Raw genomic sequence first — 14,129 nt, 5'->3', positions numbered from 1 at the left:
ACCCTTCTAATACCTGACAACTTGATTTAACGTGTCTGAAGAGCGTTAATGTTGATCTCTCCATACAGGTGTTTCTTTCACTCACTAGTTGTCCTTCTTCACAGGCACTTACCAGCCCAAGCAAGAAGTCTCCTAAGACTAATGAAAACTGATCCTGTAAGTTGTCTGGGACTCCTTTAATCTTAGAGCATGAAAAGAAACAGGTGTTGTTTCACATGATAGATCCACCTGCAATGATACTATGTGTGTATCTCAAAGTCAAAGAAATTGAGGCTCGTTATTTTCTTTATTGCACAGAGAATTGACTTCAGTGCTGACTGGAAGCTCATAACGGTGCATATTGGAGGGAATGATCTGTGCAACTATTGCAAAGACCCTGTGAGTAGTAGAACTGGTTAACTGTAACTGTAATGGGACTGTGATGTCAGTGTAGAAACACACCAAGGGAAATCCATGGATTCTTAGAGCCTTCACAGAGATAACATGAGCTATATATGTGCTGCTGTATGTTTTGATGGGGGTTGCTGCTGACAGTGCCCTGATATAAAAACAGTTACCAGCAACAGTGTAGGATGGTTTTGTTTTCTCTGGCTTATTCCGGGGTAAGAACCACTGTCTTTGCTACTGTCTTTTGACCATGAGCAAAAATGGAAGGGAAGAAAAGCTTCACTCCTCTGATGTGGTAACTGCTCTACTGCTAGCACGGCCTATTTAGACATCCAAGAAAGAATTATACTGCTTTGAACTACCACTAGTCCAATCCTACAATTGTCATCACCCCATAACTCACAGTGTAGGGAGGTGCTAGGAGCAGGTGAGGTATGTATTAGGGAAGTTGCTGCAGTGCTCAGTACCATTTGAATTTTATGCTTCTCTGGATTGTGGAGAAGCCTTTAGGCTGCCATAAGGAGATCATGGGAGTTGAGTGGGCAGGTGGCAGGGAGAGGCCACCTTTCTCTGCCAGCTCTTACTCTCCTGCCTTTAATATGCTAACTTCTTGTGAGCGTTTTCAATTCTCCTGCAACCCCTTGTGCTTGAGAAACTTGCTGCTTCTGCAGGAGCCTAGCTAGGCATCTTTGCTGCTGCTGCCAAGTTTTATAGCTTTATTTATAGCTATGACCTTGACTAGCAATGATTTCACCTAATTTTATGAGAGCTTATCAGCTGGCTGTGAGCATGCCTATGGCTGCTTGGTTTATGCTGTTCAGCATGCATTCAGATGGGGTTCCTTCCTACCTCTTTAAGTGAAGGACCCGGTGGATTTGGGTTAAATATACTGCTACTCAACAAGGTTTCTTTTAAATCAAAAATTTCACTGAGTCTTTCTACATTTGAAATTAATTGATATGTTTAAAATCCCTAGTGTCTAGAAAGAAGCAAGAACATTCTACTGACCACAGTGTTGTATGGCAGAAAAGAAAGTGAATTAATGTGATTCTCCAGCCTCCCAACCAAAATGCCTTGTGTCTCCATTTAGCAGTAATCCCTTCTCTTCTGTTTCTATCAGGATCACTACTCAGCTGTGAATTTCATCAGAAGGATTCAAGAAACTCTTGATATTCTGCACAAGCAGGCAAGTGCTCTGAAATTGTCCTGGCATTCTAGCTTGTACTGGTACATGACTGACTGGTGCTATCTCTTCTGTTTGCTTGATTTTGGGCTGCTTTTCTTCCGTTCTGGTACCAAACATATTCCACTGACTTCTACAAAACCATTTTCTTTTGCCTTGTCTATCTGAGAGTAGTGAGATGCAGTCTGAAATGACAGAATGTAACACTGGACCATGGTGTTGGAAAAGAATAAAAAGCTGAGCTGGGGGAGTTTGGTGTGGGGGTTTGTTGCCTTTTTTTTTTTTTTCCTTCCAACAATGGAGAAAGGGAAGGGGTGTCAAATGGCTGGACTTTGGGGTAAAATAAATGCACTGTGCACTGCATAACCAGTTCCTTCTAAGTTAAAGTCTGATTTACCTTTCAGGTTCCAAAAGCTCTAGTGAGTCTGGTTGAAGTGATGGACCTTCTCCCTCTGAGACAGTTGTTTGTGGATACTCGAGTTCAGTGCCCCACTTACATGGCAGAGTAAGGCTTGTTTGGCTGACTTTTGTACCTGAACTTACTGTCTGTGATGATAAATCATGTTCTTATTCCATGCTTCTCTCGTCATTTGAACTGGTGGTCAAAGGTAGCACTACAGTCCTACAGACATCCCATGCAGTGCTGACATCACCCTGCCTGATGGCATTGCCTTCTCTTGGCTTTGACCTAAGTGTTGTCAGAGGACCTGTGTTTTGTCCATGTCTACAATTGTAAGGTTTCATGTGATACATAATGTACACCTCACTGAGCTTGGGTTAAAGTTACTGATGCAGCGTTCCTCAAGGTGGGGTTGAAGTCCACAAGCTTGGATTTTCAGGCCTTTTGAGGGAATGTGAAGTATTTGCAGAGTAGACAGGTTTCTCTTCTTGCAGAGGCTTTATTGCAATGGGTAATCTGCATTTTTTTTCTGACCCTCCAGACAGGGACAAATTCTGTGTCTTGGGAATGCAAAAGGAGTTGTTGATTGGAAAGGTATCACCTCAGAGGTAATGCAGCCAGTAAATTTCAAAGATCTGTTTTCTAGTTACAGAGGGACTGGCATGCACCTGGCATGCACCTCTGTCAGGCTGCAAGGCCTTTGGATGCCAAGGTGTAATGAATGAGACAAACTCTCGTAGTACAATGTACATCACTTTGATATACCTGGGGGTGAAACCAAACTGATTTAGAGTAGTATCATTCATGTGAGGCAGAAAATAAGACTAAGGGTTGAAATTATGAACGATGGCAAGGACGATAAGACGTTTTCACAGAAACATGACAATGCAGGTTTCCTTGTTACTCCCACGTCATGAGGGCGTTGGGTGGCAAAGGGTGACCTCTGCATTCTCAGAAATTTAACTCTTTCTATTCCTGTTTCTTCTCTCTAACTTCTCCCACAGTTATCTGTGTAGTTGTGTTCTCACAGGAGAAGAAAACTCACCAAATTTAACAATGGTGAGGGAAGCCACCAGAGCTTACCAGGTATGTTTATCAAGAGTGGTGCAGTTACTTTATTTCTAGTTGAGGTGAGCTCTTGATTATCAGGCAACATATCATAGCAATATTTTACCCAAATGGGTCCTATGATGCTATCCAAAACACCATATGACCAAAACCAACAGCAAAGCTCTTCAGAAAAAATTTGTTTTCTAGTACAGATGGATAGGTGGCAGTTTAGTCACCAAAATCCTGTCCCCCATGGACAGTTGTAGTACTGTGTTCCAGCCTTCTCAGCCACTTTGCAAGGCTCACCTTTTGCCAGCATCTGTGGCTATTTCAATTAAGAAGTAAAAGCTTCCTTCTGATTCTCAGGCTCTCAAATCACCCCCCCCCCCCCCCCCCCCCCCCCAAACTGAAACAGTTATGATGCAGAGATGTTGATGGCTTATTGGTGGTGGTTTTTTTTTGTTTCTTGCAGCTCGGCATTCAGAGACTAGTGGAATCTGGCAGATATGATACTCATGAAAATTTCACAGTGATCATCCAGCCTTTCCTCCAAAATCTCAAGATTCCGCTGGATCAGGTATGGTCTAAAGAAACTTCTGCGTGCAAAGGACTAAGTGTGGGTATCTAACCTATAGAGACTATATGCAAAATAGTTTCCGCTTGTTCTGTGCTTTTCTTATTAAAACTTGTTGCTTTTTGGTATAGTACATCAGATTTCTTCATATAGTTAGCAGTTATTTGTTTTACTTATTGTGCTGTCAATATGAATTATTATTTTGGAAAATGAATCAAAACCTGAATTAAGAGGTTTGTTTGTGTATGTTCTCAAGGGTATATAAATATTTTTCTTCCTGAAAACATAACATGATTAATAAAATACAGAGATATTAAGTTACAGTTCTTAAAGCAACATCGCTGCAGACTACAGCATCACTTCCTCTTCATGTTCCATATCTCATTCTTCTGTGTCTGACAGAAAGAGAAGTTTACATATAATCCAGTGGAAGTAGTATTTTTATGTAGTGAGCCCTTTTTCCTGTTATTGGCAATTATATTTCAGTACCTTGAATGGTAAGTGTCAGTAAACTATAAATCTAGGAAATTACCCAAACCCTCTCTGAAACTGAAACTCCATTTTCACACTCATCTGCACTTCCTCATCTCACCTGGAACTAAGAGCAGATGGGGCAAAACATTGAGCAGGGATTACTCTAAAACTGAACTGGAGTGATCCTGAAAATGCTGGCAACAGCTAGTGATAAGTTTGAAAAGTTCAGGTGCTGCTACAAACAAATTTGGAAAACTGCCAGCGAGCTTCCCAGGAAAAACAGGCTTTGATTTGTTTGTTTGGTTGTTCTTTTTCTTTTTTTTTTTTTTTTTTTATTGTTTGTGAAGTTGGTTCCTGTGAAAAGTCATCGCTAGGGGTTTTGGTACTGAGGTAGGGAGCACAGAAATAAAAACAGAAGCGGCAAAATATTTCTGAACTTTTTTATAGTCTCACAAGCATTAGTTCAGATTTTAAGAAAGCTCAGGATGCTGTTTTTTCTTCTTATCTCACACAACATTGAAATGTTCCTGAAGTGAAAACTCTGCCTCTAAACTTGGCAAAAGATCAGATATAGATGCAAATTTTGGTAGTAGTCCTCTAATAAGCTAGCCCAAACACACTGGATCAAAACCTGCTCAAATTTTGAAGAAGGACTGCTCTGACCAAAAAAATGTTGTTTCAGTCGTCTGTGACCTAAACTCTTTCTCATCTCAATATTCGCATGAAAGCCAAGACATTTAAATTTCCAAACCCCATTTCCTTCAGGTGCTCCAGTATCTGTATTAAAGTACAGCTTTGCTCAGAAAGGAGACTGTACTGGTGTACTCAGCCTGGCTGCTTTCGCTCAAGCACTTGCTTCATGCTTCTTTCAAACTTGCAGAACTGACACAGCTGTGAAAAAGCAGACGGGCTCTCTTCCTTCTGGTAAAGCATCCGTAACATGCTTGTTACCATGTAAAGGTACTGCAGAGCATAGTGGTGCCTGTGGTGCCAGTGCTGATGATGTGCTGAGGAAAGGAACCCATCTTTACTGCAGAACCTGAAGACAGAGTAGACACGTAATTGAAAATGGTGGTTTTGCTACTTCTGGGTGGATCTGCCCTCGGATGCACATAAGCATCTCTAGTTAAGCTTTTCTAGTAGCTCATGGATCTGCTGACATACACGTTGTATCACCAGGTAATCATGAGACTTTCCACATTAGAGCAGCAAGAACAAGTAGCATGAACCTCCCATTACTGGCTCTAGTCTGCCTTCAGTAACCCCAAGTTGGACCTGTGTGGATTCTTCTGCACTCAAATGTCCTTTACACTTCCATTTGTAGGATGGGCATCCAGATGTCTCCTACTTTTCACCCGACTGCCTCCATCCAAGCCAGAAAGGCCATTCTCAGCTTGCCAAGGCTCTCTGGAATGCAGTGGTAAGGTGATAGGCTCTGTATATAATGTGGTCTTTACCTAGACCTGACTACCATTAAAATAATCTTTGTAATAAACACTGCAATGAAGGCCTGGGTAACGCTGGACCTTGTGTTTGTTTCTTCTTTACTAGTCAGATATCCTCAAATTTCTGTTGCTACTCTCAGCCTAGAATCTCTTGCTTCTTAAAGTGTGTGGGGAGGAGAGGGGTGCTCTAACTGCATGATCACAGTCATTTGTGATTTCAGCTGAGTAACTTCAAGTCTACCTCACCTCAACCTACCTACCTCAAGTCACTTTCATTGTCATGAAAGGCAGGGCAGTATTAAATAAGGATGGTGTTTCTGTGAGCTGATGTGGGAAACCACCAAATAAAGAATTGTAACTGCATATGGGATTACTTAGAAGTTTGTTTTAAATCCATGTGTTGTGAATGTCTCATTAGGAATTAAAGTGGCTTTAATTCAGTTTAGTTTTACTGCCTTTGGAAATGAGCAAAGCTCAATAAAAATGTGTCATTAAAGATTGCTTGTAAAGTAGGAGTACGCATGCAGTCAGGGTTGGTATCTCAGATCCTGGATGGTAACTTCTATATACTTTGGGGTAATGTCTTAACAGCTGACATGATTGCTTGCAATCATCAAGCAGTATCTCTAATTAAATTTGGTTTAATCTTCTACGCATAAACAGCCTTTTGTTGGAAATGCCATCATGCAGCTTAGCTATAAAAATTGAGAGACTCTTAGTGTCTTGTCTTTTATACAAGCAAAGAGAGTTTACGACCTTGCCTTCTGGCAAAATTCCAAGGTACTTCATGTGCCTGCCAAAATCCTCCAGGAGTTTAAACTGATCCAGTTTCTACTTCCCATTTTAAGCTTCTTTCTAGAGCTGCTCTTTTGTTACACAGTTGCCATGTTCTTTCCCAGAAGTATATGCATTTCAGCCTTGGGTAAATCAAGGTCTGTAAATACAGGCAGTTTTATATAAATTTGAAAGGTATATTTAGATTCTTTGGGTTAGAATTGTTATACAAATGTAAGATGAGACGACATGGTTACAAAATAGGGGGTTTTGTCTTCCTTTCTAGTTACAGCCTGTAGGCCAGAAAGCTGACTCGTTTGATTTCAAGGCTGACATCGTCCTTGACTGTCCAACTCAGGTAAATATTACCCATGTTGTGGAAGCTGGGTATGAGGTGGCTGTATGTTCTTGTTCTTGCTGCAGAGAACAGGGGTTCAGTATGTCTGAAACAAGTTTACTGAAAATTTTTGTTCTCTGCTTACCTCTGAGTGAGCAGGTGCTCCCATATACCTGCTTTGGTGTCCCTTGGCCTTTTACTGTGCCATGAATACTGACGGACAACATGCTGATTTGTGTGTTTTCAGTTGTAGCAGAGGTTGTGTTTTCTTATGTTTGTGAAGTACAGAGGCAGCTCAAGCAGCAAACAACAGAATATGCTGCATTAACCTTCCCATCAGAATCAATGGGGTTTGGGCACCACAGCGGCTCTGAAAACCCCCAGTATCTATTATCTCTTGAATTAGTGGCAGGTTGGTTTTCCTGGCCTGATCCATAACAGGGATAGTTCAGACTCTTTGGAAGCTGCTTTTACAGTTATAAAACAATCTGCTGAACTTGCAGTACAGTTGCTAGGTATCAGCACGTGGAAATGACTGCTGCAGTCAGCATAATTGACTCCCTTTCTTCAGCAGTTTAAACAAGGTGGCCAAAGAACTGAACAGACCAGGGAGCCGAGTTGTGCTCTTGGGTCTGGAGACAGTTGTTCAAGTCATACAGGAGGATTTTGTCCATATCGTGTGTCCATCCTGTCAGAAAAGGAAGATCTGCTGAGTTATTAATCAGCATGTTTCAAAAGTCCTCAGATTCACTTAAATGGATCCTACTTCATTTTACCCAGTATTCTTTCCGGGCAGCTTAAATTAAATTAGCAACTTCTTCAGTGCCAAATAATGTGGATTTTATACTTCTTTCCCTTCATCCACTCCTATTCAAAGACGCTGCTTTGGAGAAGTAGGCATAGAAATGTTTTATGTCCCTTGCAAAGAATATATGGCCATTGTTTTCAGAAATGGTAAGCCCACAGTGCTTTGAAAAAGTCATTGATAGAAGTGCCAGTAGCTTTCCCTGCTCAGAAAGCTCTGAGGTAAAGACTATGAAACAGTGCTACAAAGGAATAAATAAACTGTTTCCAGGGGATTTCACCTTCCGTGTTACTAAAGGGAGTAGTAAATTATTTCAGATTCTGACACCCACAAATTCCATTTATTGTTCCCATGGTTTCTCACTACAGTTTTAAAATCCTACTTCAGGTAGTCATGTCCATGAAAATACCAGGTGTGCCAGACTATAAGGGCCCAACAAGCCACGGAAAATTATTTGTATTGAGGCAACTTAAAGTAGGATAAAACCCTGCAAATAAAAGAACAGTGGGTCTTCTAATCAATTAAATATGCCTTCTGATTTTAGTGCTTTGTAAGACCTCCTCATGCAGATACTGGAATTGCTCTTAATTGAGATAAGTGGGCATCCCAGTGAAATTTTTTAGCCTATACAATGTGCATGTCTGCCTGAATGCATGTTGCACTAGTAGGGGACAAAAATAGCCCTGAAATTTATACAGCCTCTCTTGGAGGGAAGAGTGATCCTTTCAGTTATCAATTTTTCATCTCCCCTCTGCTGACATAGGAAGATCTGCCCAGGTTTCTCTAGACTTTACATCAGTGCCTTTTGAAAGGACTAAACAACTAATAAAGTCTAAGTAATTTGTGGAAGGTTAGCAGAGGAAAATGTTAAACTGCAATTGGGATCTGACATACTTCATTTTTGCCATAAGGTGCTGAACACGAATCTTACTTCTGAATTTAAGGAAGGATCATGGTTTCAAAATCCAGATCTTCATTTTGCAGCTTAGGCAATTACTTTCTTGGTGATATGATGTCTTGATATCCCTTGCTATGGTCTGTGCCATGTGTTTATTGCCTCATTTCTCTTACTTCTGTATTCCTCTTTTTCCAGAACAAACCATTCCTGGGAACATACAGGAATAGCAACTATACATATCCACCTGTGGAGCCCACTAATGAGCCAATAGAGGTAATTGTTGCATCTTTTGCTGCATTTCAGGCAAACTATGCAAAGCTGTATCTGGTGACTGTTCACACATCATCCTGAATTTATAGATGAGAGAAACTATTACCAGTTTTCAGAAAGGGAATTCTATCTTGCATTGCATTTTTTCCTGTGTAAACAAATGTTAAACTCTTCCTAAAAGCCAAACAAGATGAATTGTATTAATTGGTGCAATTGTATCAAAACTGTGCTCAACAGTAAGTCACCTGGGATGCATCATTAATTCAGACAGCAAGTTCCTCACAATAGGGAGGAGATAACTTAGAAACCTGAGACCCCAAATGATCTGAAGAAGGTTTACGTATTCTCTTCTTGAGCCGCTGTACTTCCGTGCACTCAAGTAAGCTTAACCTATAGAGGGCAGTCACCTTTACATATTGGATATGTGGCCAGATACAAAGGAGGTGATAGGAATCCATTTTCCAAGGGATTCACTTTCCACCATGACTAAGCAACTACCACAAGGTAGATTAAACAAACTGCAGAAACAGACTTTGTGTAGGACTTGAAGAAATGGGGCAGTTATTTGCTCTTGAGAAATGGCTGGAGGCTTGCAGACTAAGTGTGGTTGGAAATGGCAGTCAAAATGGGCTGGGCTAGTTTGGCATACTGGGGGTCCTCATGCCTAGCCAAATTATGAAAATCTCTGTGTGCCTTGAGGGTTACAAAGAGCAACAGCTGTTATTGTTTCAGCAAGCCATGGTTTGCAATATTGAAATGGTTTTTTTATCTGTAGAGCTGCAGTTACACTTTTAATGGGTAATTCTTGTACTTCCACTGAATCTCAACAGCAATAGCTTTTTAAGTGATAGGGTAAAATAAATGGTAGAATAAAGGAACAGTTTCATCTCTGATCTAAAAATAAGCCCAGCCGTCCTTTCTAGCCTCTGCAACCAGCTTTTAACTAGATGGCTGATAGTAGAGCCTATTACACCATTTTTTACAAGAACAGATTAATTTGTCTTGATGTTTTTTAACACTAACCATGCTTTCTGAAGACCACTGGTCCATGCAGTTTTTCTCTGAATGGTAGAATTGTGCAATCATAGAATAATTAAGGTTGGAAGGGCATCTCAGGACATCCCTAGTCCAACCTCCTGCTCCAAGCAGGGCCAGCTCTTAGATCAACATAAGCAAATGTCTTTGCTCTTGCAGGGACTGCCCATTACAACAATTACCATTTTTCCCTCGCTGCCTTCTTAGCAAATATTGTTGCTCACTACCGAAACACGTGGGTGGCTCATTCCTCAGCTATCTCTGCTGGTGAACCAAGATGTTCTGGAGTCTGTGGTTGACTCAATTTCCTCAATTGGTGGAATAAACATAATAGCTATTATATCACCTACAAATGTATGGTAAAGTCCAATTATTTAGAGGCTGACAGCTCTCTTTACTAAAACTTTTGAAGATTCAAAATTTTTTCAAATTTTATATTCAGCAAAAGCAAGCCCTTTTTGAAAGTTTCTAGGAAAAGAATAGGTTTCTGGCAAGGTACAGGGGAGATAATAATAACATAATATAATGCATTACTATAATATTATAACTTTGCAGAGGATTTTATTGTTGATTTTTTGTTTAATTTGTTTTTACATCTCATGTCTTTTGAGACAGAGCAGGACTTCAAACCTGGAGAGCCTACCTTCTAGGTCATGGATAAAATCTCCAGGCTGTAGGGGAGGGAAAAAAACCAATCCTCCTTATGGAACATTGTCATAAGCAATATTTCTAGATGAAAAGTTTTGCCTTTGGAAAAGTTTTATGCTTTGGCTAGAAAATTTCACCAAAAAGTAATTAATGTTTGGACAGTATTCCACAAAGAAGAGGAAAGGACTGTTGAACTATATAGGCACGAATCTAGGATCTATGTCTTTACTTGGTTTTGCCCTTCACTGTACAATTAAACCATATATGAATTCCGCATTATCTTCTAACCACAAAGTGAAACAGTTTTGTAACTTGCCATTTCAGAATTGGGGCAGTGACCTGTCATGTTCTGAACAGGCTCCATCCAGTCGTGTCCCAACATCAGGTGAGAAAACTTGTAAGCTAAAATCACAAATAGGAAAGATTTCACCTTTTGTTTTTAAAAACAATAAGATCTTGTAATTGCACATCCTAGATGGAAAGCAAACAATATAAGCTGATATATTTAGCAGCAAAGGAAGAAAGTCTGTCTTGCCATACACAGTAAATTCTGCATCGCAGCAGGTGTGCTCTCTATGGATAAATGTGATCACATTTATCATATACATATATCATATACAGCAACATGGCAGATTAAAATTGGCTAGGTAGGTTAGTGGCTCAGCAAGTTTGACCCACCTGGTGAGTGCAGTATGGAGCGCTGTGTGTAGTTGGAAGGCTTTGTGGGGAGATTGCTAATAGGAAGTATTGACCTATGACCCAAACCTGAAAACCAATTAAAAGAGATTGAATGAATGCACCCCTAAACATACCTAATCTGTTTCCTTTTTTTTCCTAAGCTGTTTTAAGTTCCATTTATTTCTGTGTTAGTTGAGTACACTGCTGTAAGCAAAGGCAAGAAGTTATGCCTTTTGCATAGCTGACGCACAGAACTTGGGGCTCGTTCTCCCTAAAAGTATGTAAAAATGCCATCAGACTGGAACCAGAGACTTGCACCTTTATTCTGTTAAACAGTATTTTGTGTTAGTTGTCAATAATCCTGCTTTTTTCTCTTACTGTTTTTTAGTACATGAGCTACAAGCTGCTGACATCAAAGTCATAGGAGCACTGGGAGATTCCCTGACTGTGAGTACTGCTGTATTCCCATGTTTAGAATGAGAAGAGCCATTATCGATTTCTACCTAGATGTGGTCGTGTCAGCCATCATCAGACAGAAAGCAAATTGCTTTGGCTTGGCAAAGAAAAACTCATCTACCTGTGTCCCTTTGCAAAGAAAGCCTGAAGGGATATGAGTGACACTGGCAATTGTGTAATCCAGTAATGAATAATTCAGGCCAGAACAGAAATGAGATCACATTCTCTATTGCACACAGTTTGTTCAAGTGTTTTTGAAAAGGGAAATGTCTGCCTTATATGAATAGTTTTTTCTGACATAAAATCAAGAGCAAGCAATTGGCATTTTTCATGCAATGAGAGATCTTGATGAAAATTCCTATGGAAATAATTGATTGCAGAACGAAGTGCTTCTCACCTGAGATAATTCTGATACTTCTGTATTTTGCTTTCAGATGTTGCTTACTGGTTTGGGCATCTTCCAGTTAAAATTCTGATGTATTTTGTGTACCAAGAAATGCAAACTGAAAAGAAAAGAGTAGGCACACAAAACAAAGGCCCCAGAAAAGAATAGCAGGGAATACTACAGATCTGTGCCGAAGTTTTCTGAGAAAAAGTTCCAGAATTACACAGCACTACAGAATTGCTCTGGCATGGGATGAAAGCAAACATTCGTGTCAACAGTTCCCATGAATTTTAACTCCTGGGCTAAACCATCGCTCATTCTAGCAGCTTCAGCTCTTGTAGAGTTCAGAGGGAGTTGAAGGGACTAAAGCCCTTAAATGATCAGGCAGGTGTGCATGTCTTCACCTCCTCATTAGCTCTGAAACTGATTTTGCTTGACCTGATGTAATCCTGGCTTTCCCCTCTGCTGAGCTTTGAACTTTTCTTAGAAGACCTCAGTAATGACCCTGCAAGTCTCCCTTCTATCCATTGCCATGACTCTTAAAATTAACTGCTTGTTTTCCTCCCCCACATCTCGTGCTAGATATGTGCACTAGCACAAATCTTTTCTTTTTAAAATTTTAATTCTTTTAGTACATGAAATGTCTCGGAGAGCCCTAGTTATAAGGGCCAGACTCTGATGCTGGAGGTCCCAGTCTCAAGAGCTGAGCAAGGCAGTTTTTCATACTGCCATTATTCATGCGGTTCCTATTAGTCGGCATTGCCGCAGCAAGGTGTGGTTAGGGTTTTTTTTAAGGGATTTATTGGTGGGGTGGGGGGTGGCAGAAAAAATGACAGAGTATTTCCCACACGTGTGTACATGTACACCCCCTGCCACTCCCCCCAAAGTGCACTGCAGCCAGCAGCAGTGCACACTTTGTACTGCCTAACCATCCCTGGCACCGAGGGACTGCAGCAGCAAAGATCTGTCCTGGTCCACTAAGGCATTGATTTTCCTCCTGATATTTCCCACAAGAGCCCTGAATGCAGTCAGTGTTTATGACTGAATTGATACCATGGCTTTTTGACGAATACAAAATTAAGTGAAACCACTAGGAAACTATAAAGCTGCAGAAGAACCCATTTTCACAATTGCTGTCCTGAATGCAAGTCAGGGTGCTGACCTTGCTAGAGGTCTGTCCCAGTCCTGCGAGGTACTCAAATTCACCCCAAACTTCTTTATTCTGTTAGCTTTATTTATTTATTTATTTTTAAAGATATTAAAGTTCACACTGCAGAAAGGCTGTTCTCAGTCTAGATGCAGTTGGAGATTAATGAAACATTGAGCAATTTAGTCATGTCTCTGGCTAGAATGCATCTCTCTGACTTCTGAGCACCAATGCACAGTGAAAGCAATAGATATGTCAACATACTTATCTGTATTGGCAAAAAAAAAAAATCCTGCCTACACCTCATCAAGTCTGTGTGTTAGACTAGCAGAGTGGGTCCAGCAAAGGACAAGTGGATTTTACACCAACGATTTGTTTTCTTGGCAGATTAAAAGCAGCTCCTCTGCTGATTTATTTACAGCTAAATCTGGCTGGGAATTTTTCATCTGTGTTTTGGTTTTTTTTTTTTTTTTCCTGGATTATTAAGTCTCTCAAAATCGGCTTTCTTCAGGAAATGCCAGGATGAAGTATTTTCCATGAGAAAAATCCAAACAAATACAAAACTGTTGATGTTAATCTGGGTCCCTTGCTGCTAATCTGGGTCCCATTAGGTTGCTAAAACATATTAGAGCAGCAGTTCTAAAGCCTTATATCCTTGACCTTAGAGTCTGATGCCTTCTGGCTGGACTATATTTCCTCTGATGCTCCACGGTCTACTATCTAGATGAGCTGCTTTTGTATATGAGGAGAAGCCCGTGAATTTGAAGCACAGGAGATGCAGGGCTGCCCAGAGGCCAGTGTGTGGTGGTGAAGAAGGACATGGACCATTTATGCTAAAACTGGGATATTGCAAAAGCTTGGCTGGATGCAGATTAAAGTTACCAAAATGCTTCAGCACTTTCAAATCGCGATGTCTGTCTTACCTAAACTTGTAGCACTTTTTTGTAAATTATTCTTTCCATTCTTTCCAGACTGCAGTAGGAGCTAAAGCAACTGACCTACAAACAGACTGGAGGGGACTTTCCTGGAGGTGAAAATGCTCAATTTTCTCTTTCTCTATTTTTGTCCGCAGATACAGTTAAAATTGTGGGTCACCTGGTTGTGTAGTTACATACTTCAGTATGTAAATGCAGGGGTAGGATGCTGAGAGCAAGTATTGCCTGGTAAGGATTGGAGGAGTTAG

At 40.5% G+C, this 14,129-nt stretch overlaps 1 protein-coding gene across 1 annotated transcript in view; it reads left to right on the top strand.

Moving 5' to 3' along the window:
- PLB1 (phospholipase B1) overlaps positions 1 to 14,129 on the top strand; it is a 79,354-nt gene that overhangs the window by 47,598 nt on the left and 17,627 nt on the right. Inside the window, exons 32-43 of the mRNA XM_030036002.2 lie at positions 105 to 156; positions 298 to 378; positions 1,508 to 1,573; positions 1,975 to 2,075; positions 2,975 to 3,056; positions 3,493 to 3,597; positions 5,393 to 5,488; positions 6,574 to 6,645; positions 8,523 to 8,600; positions 10,605 to 10,665; positions 11,347 to 11,405; positions 13,918 to 13,976. Coding sequence (XP_029891862.2) covers positions 105 to 156; positions 298 to 378; positions 1,508 to 1,573; positions 1,975 to 2,075; positions 2,975 to 3,056; positions 3,493 to 3,597; positions 5,393 to 5,488; positions 6,574 to 6,645; positions 8,523 to 8,600; positions 10,605 to 10,665; positions 11,347 to 11,405; positions 13,918 to 13,976 — 912 coding nt within the window. The remainder of the gene's footprint in view (positions 1 to 104; positions 157 to 297; positions 379 to 1,507; positions 1,574 to 1,974; positions 2,076 to 2,974; positions 3,057 to 3,492; positions 3,598 to 5,392; positions 5,489 to 6,573; positions 6,646 to 8,522; positions 8,601 to 10,604; positions 10,666 to 11,346; positions 11,406 to 13,917; positions 13,977 to 14,129) is intronic.

The sequence above is a fragment of the Aquila chrysaetos genome, chromosome 13 (genome assembly GCF_900496995.4).
Source record: "Aquila chrysaetos chrysaetos chromosome 13, bAquChr1.4, whole genome shotgun sequence".
NCBI lineage: Eukaryota > Metazoa > Chordata > Aves > Accipitriformes > Accipitridae > Aquila > Aquila chrysaetos.
The sequence above is the reverse complement of the archived record's forward strand: the minus strand, read 5'-3'. Positions and strand labels throughout refer to the sequence as shown.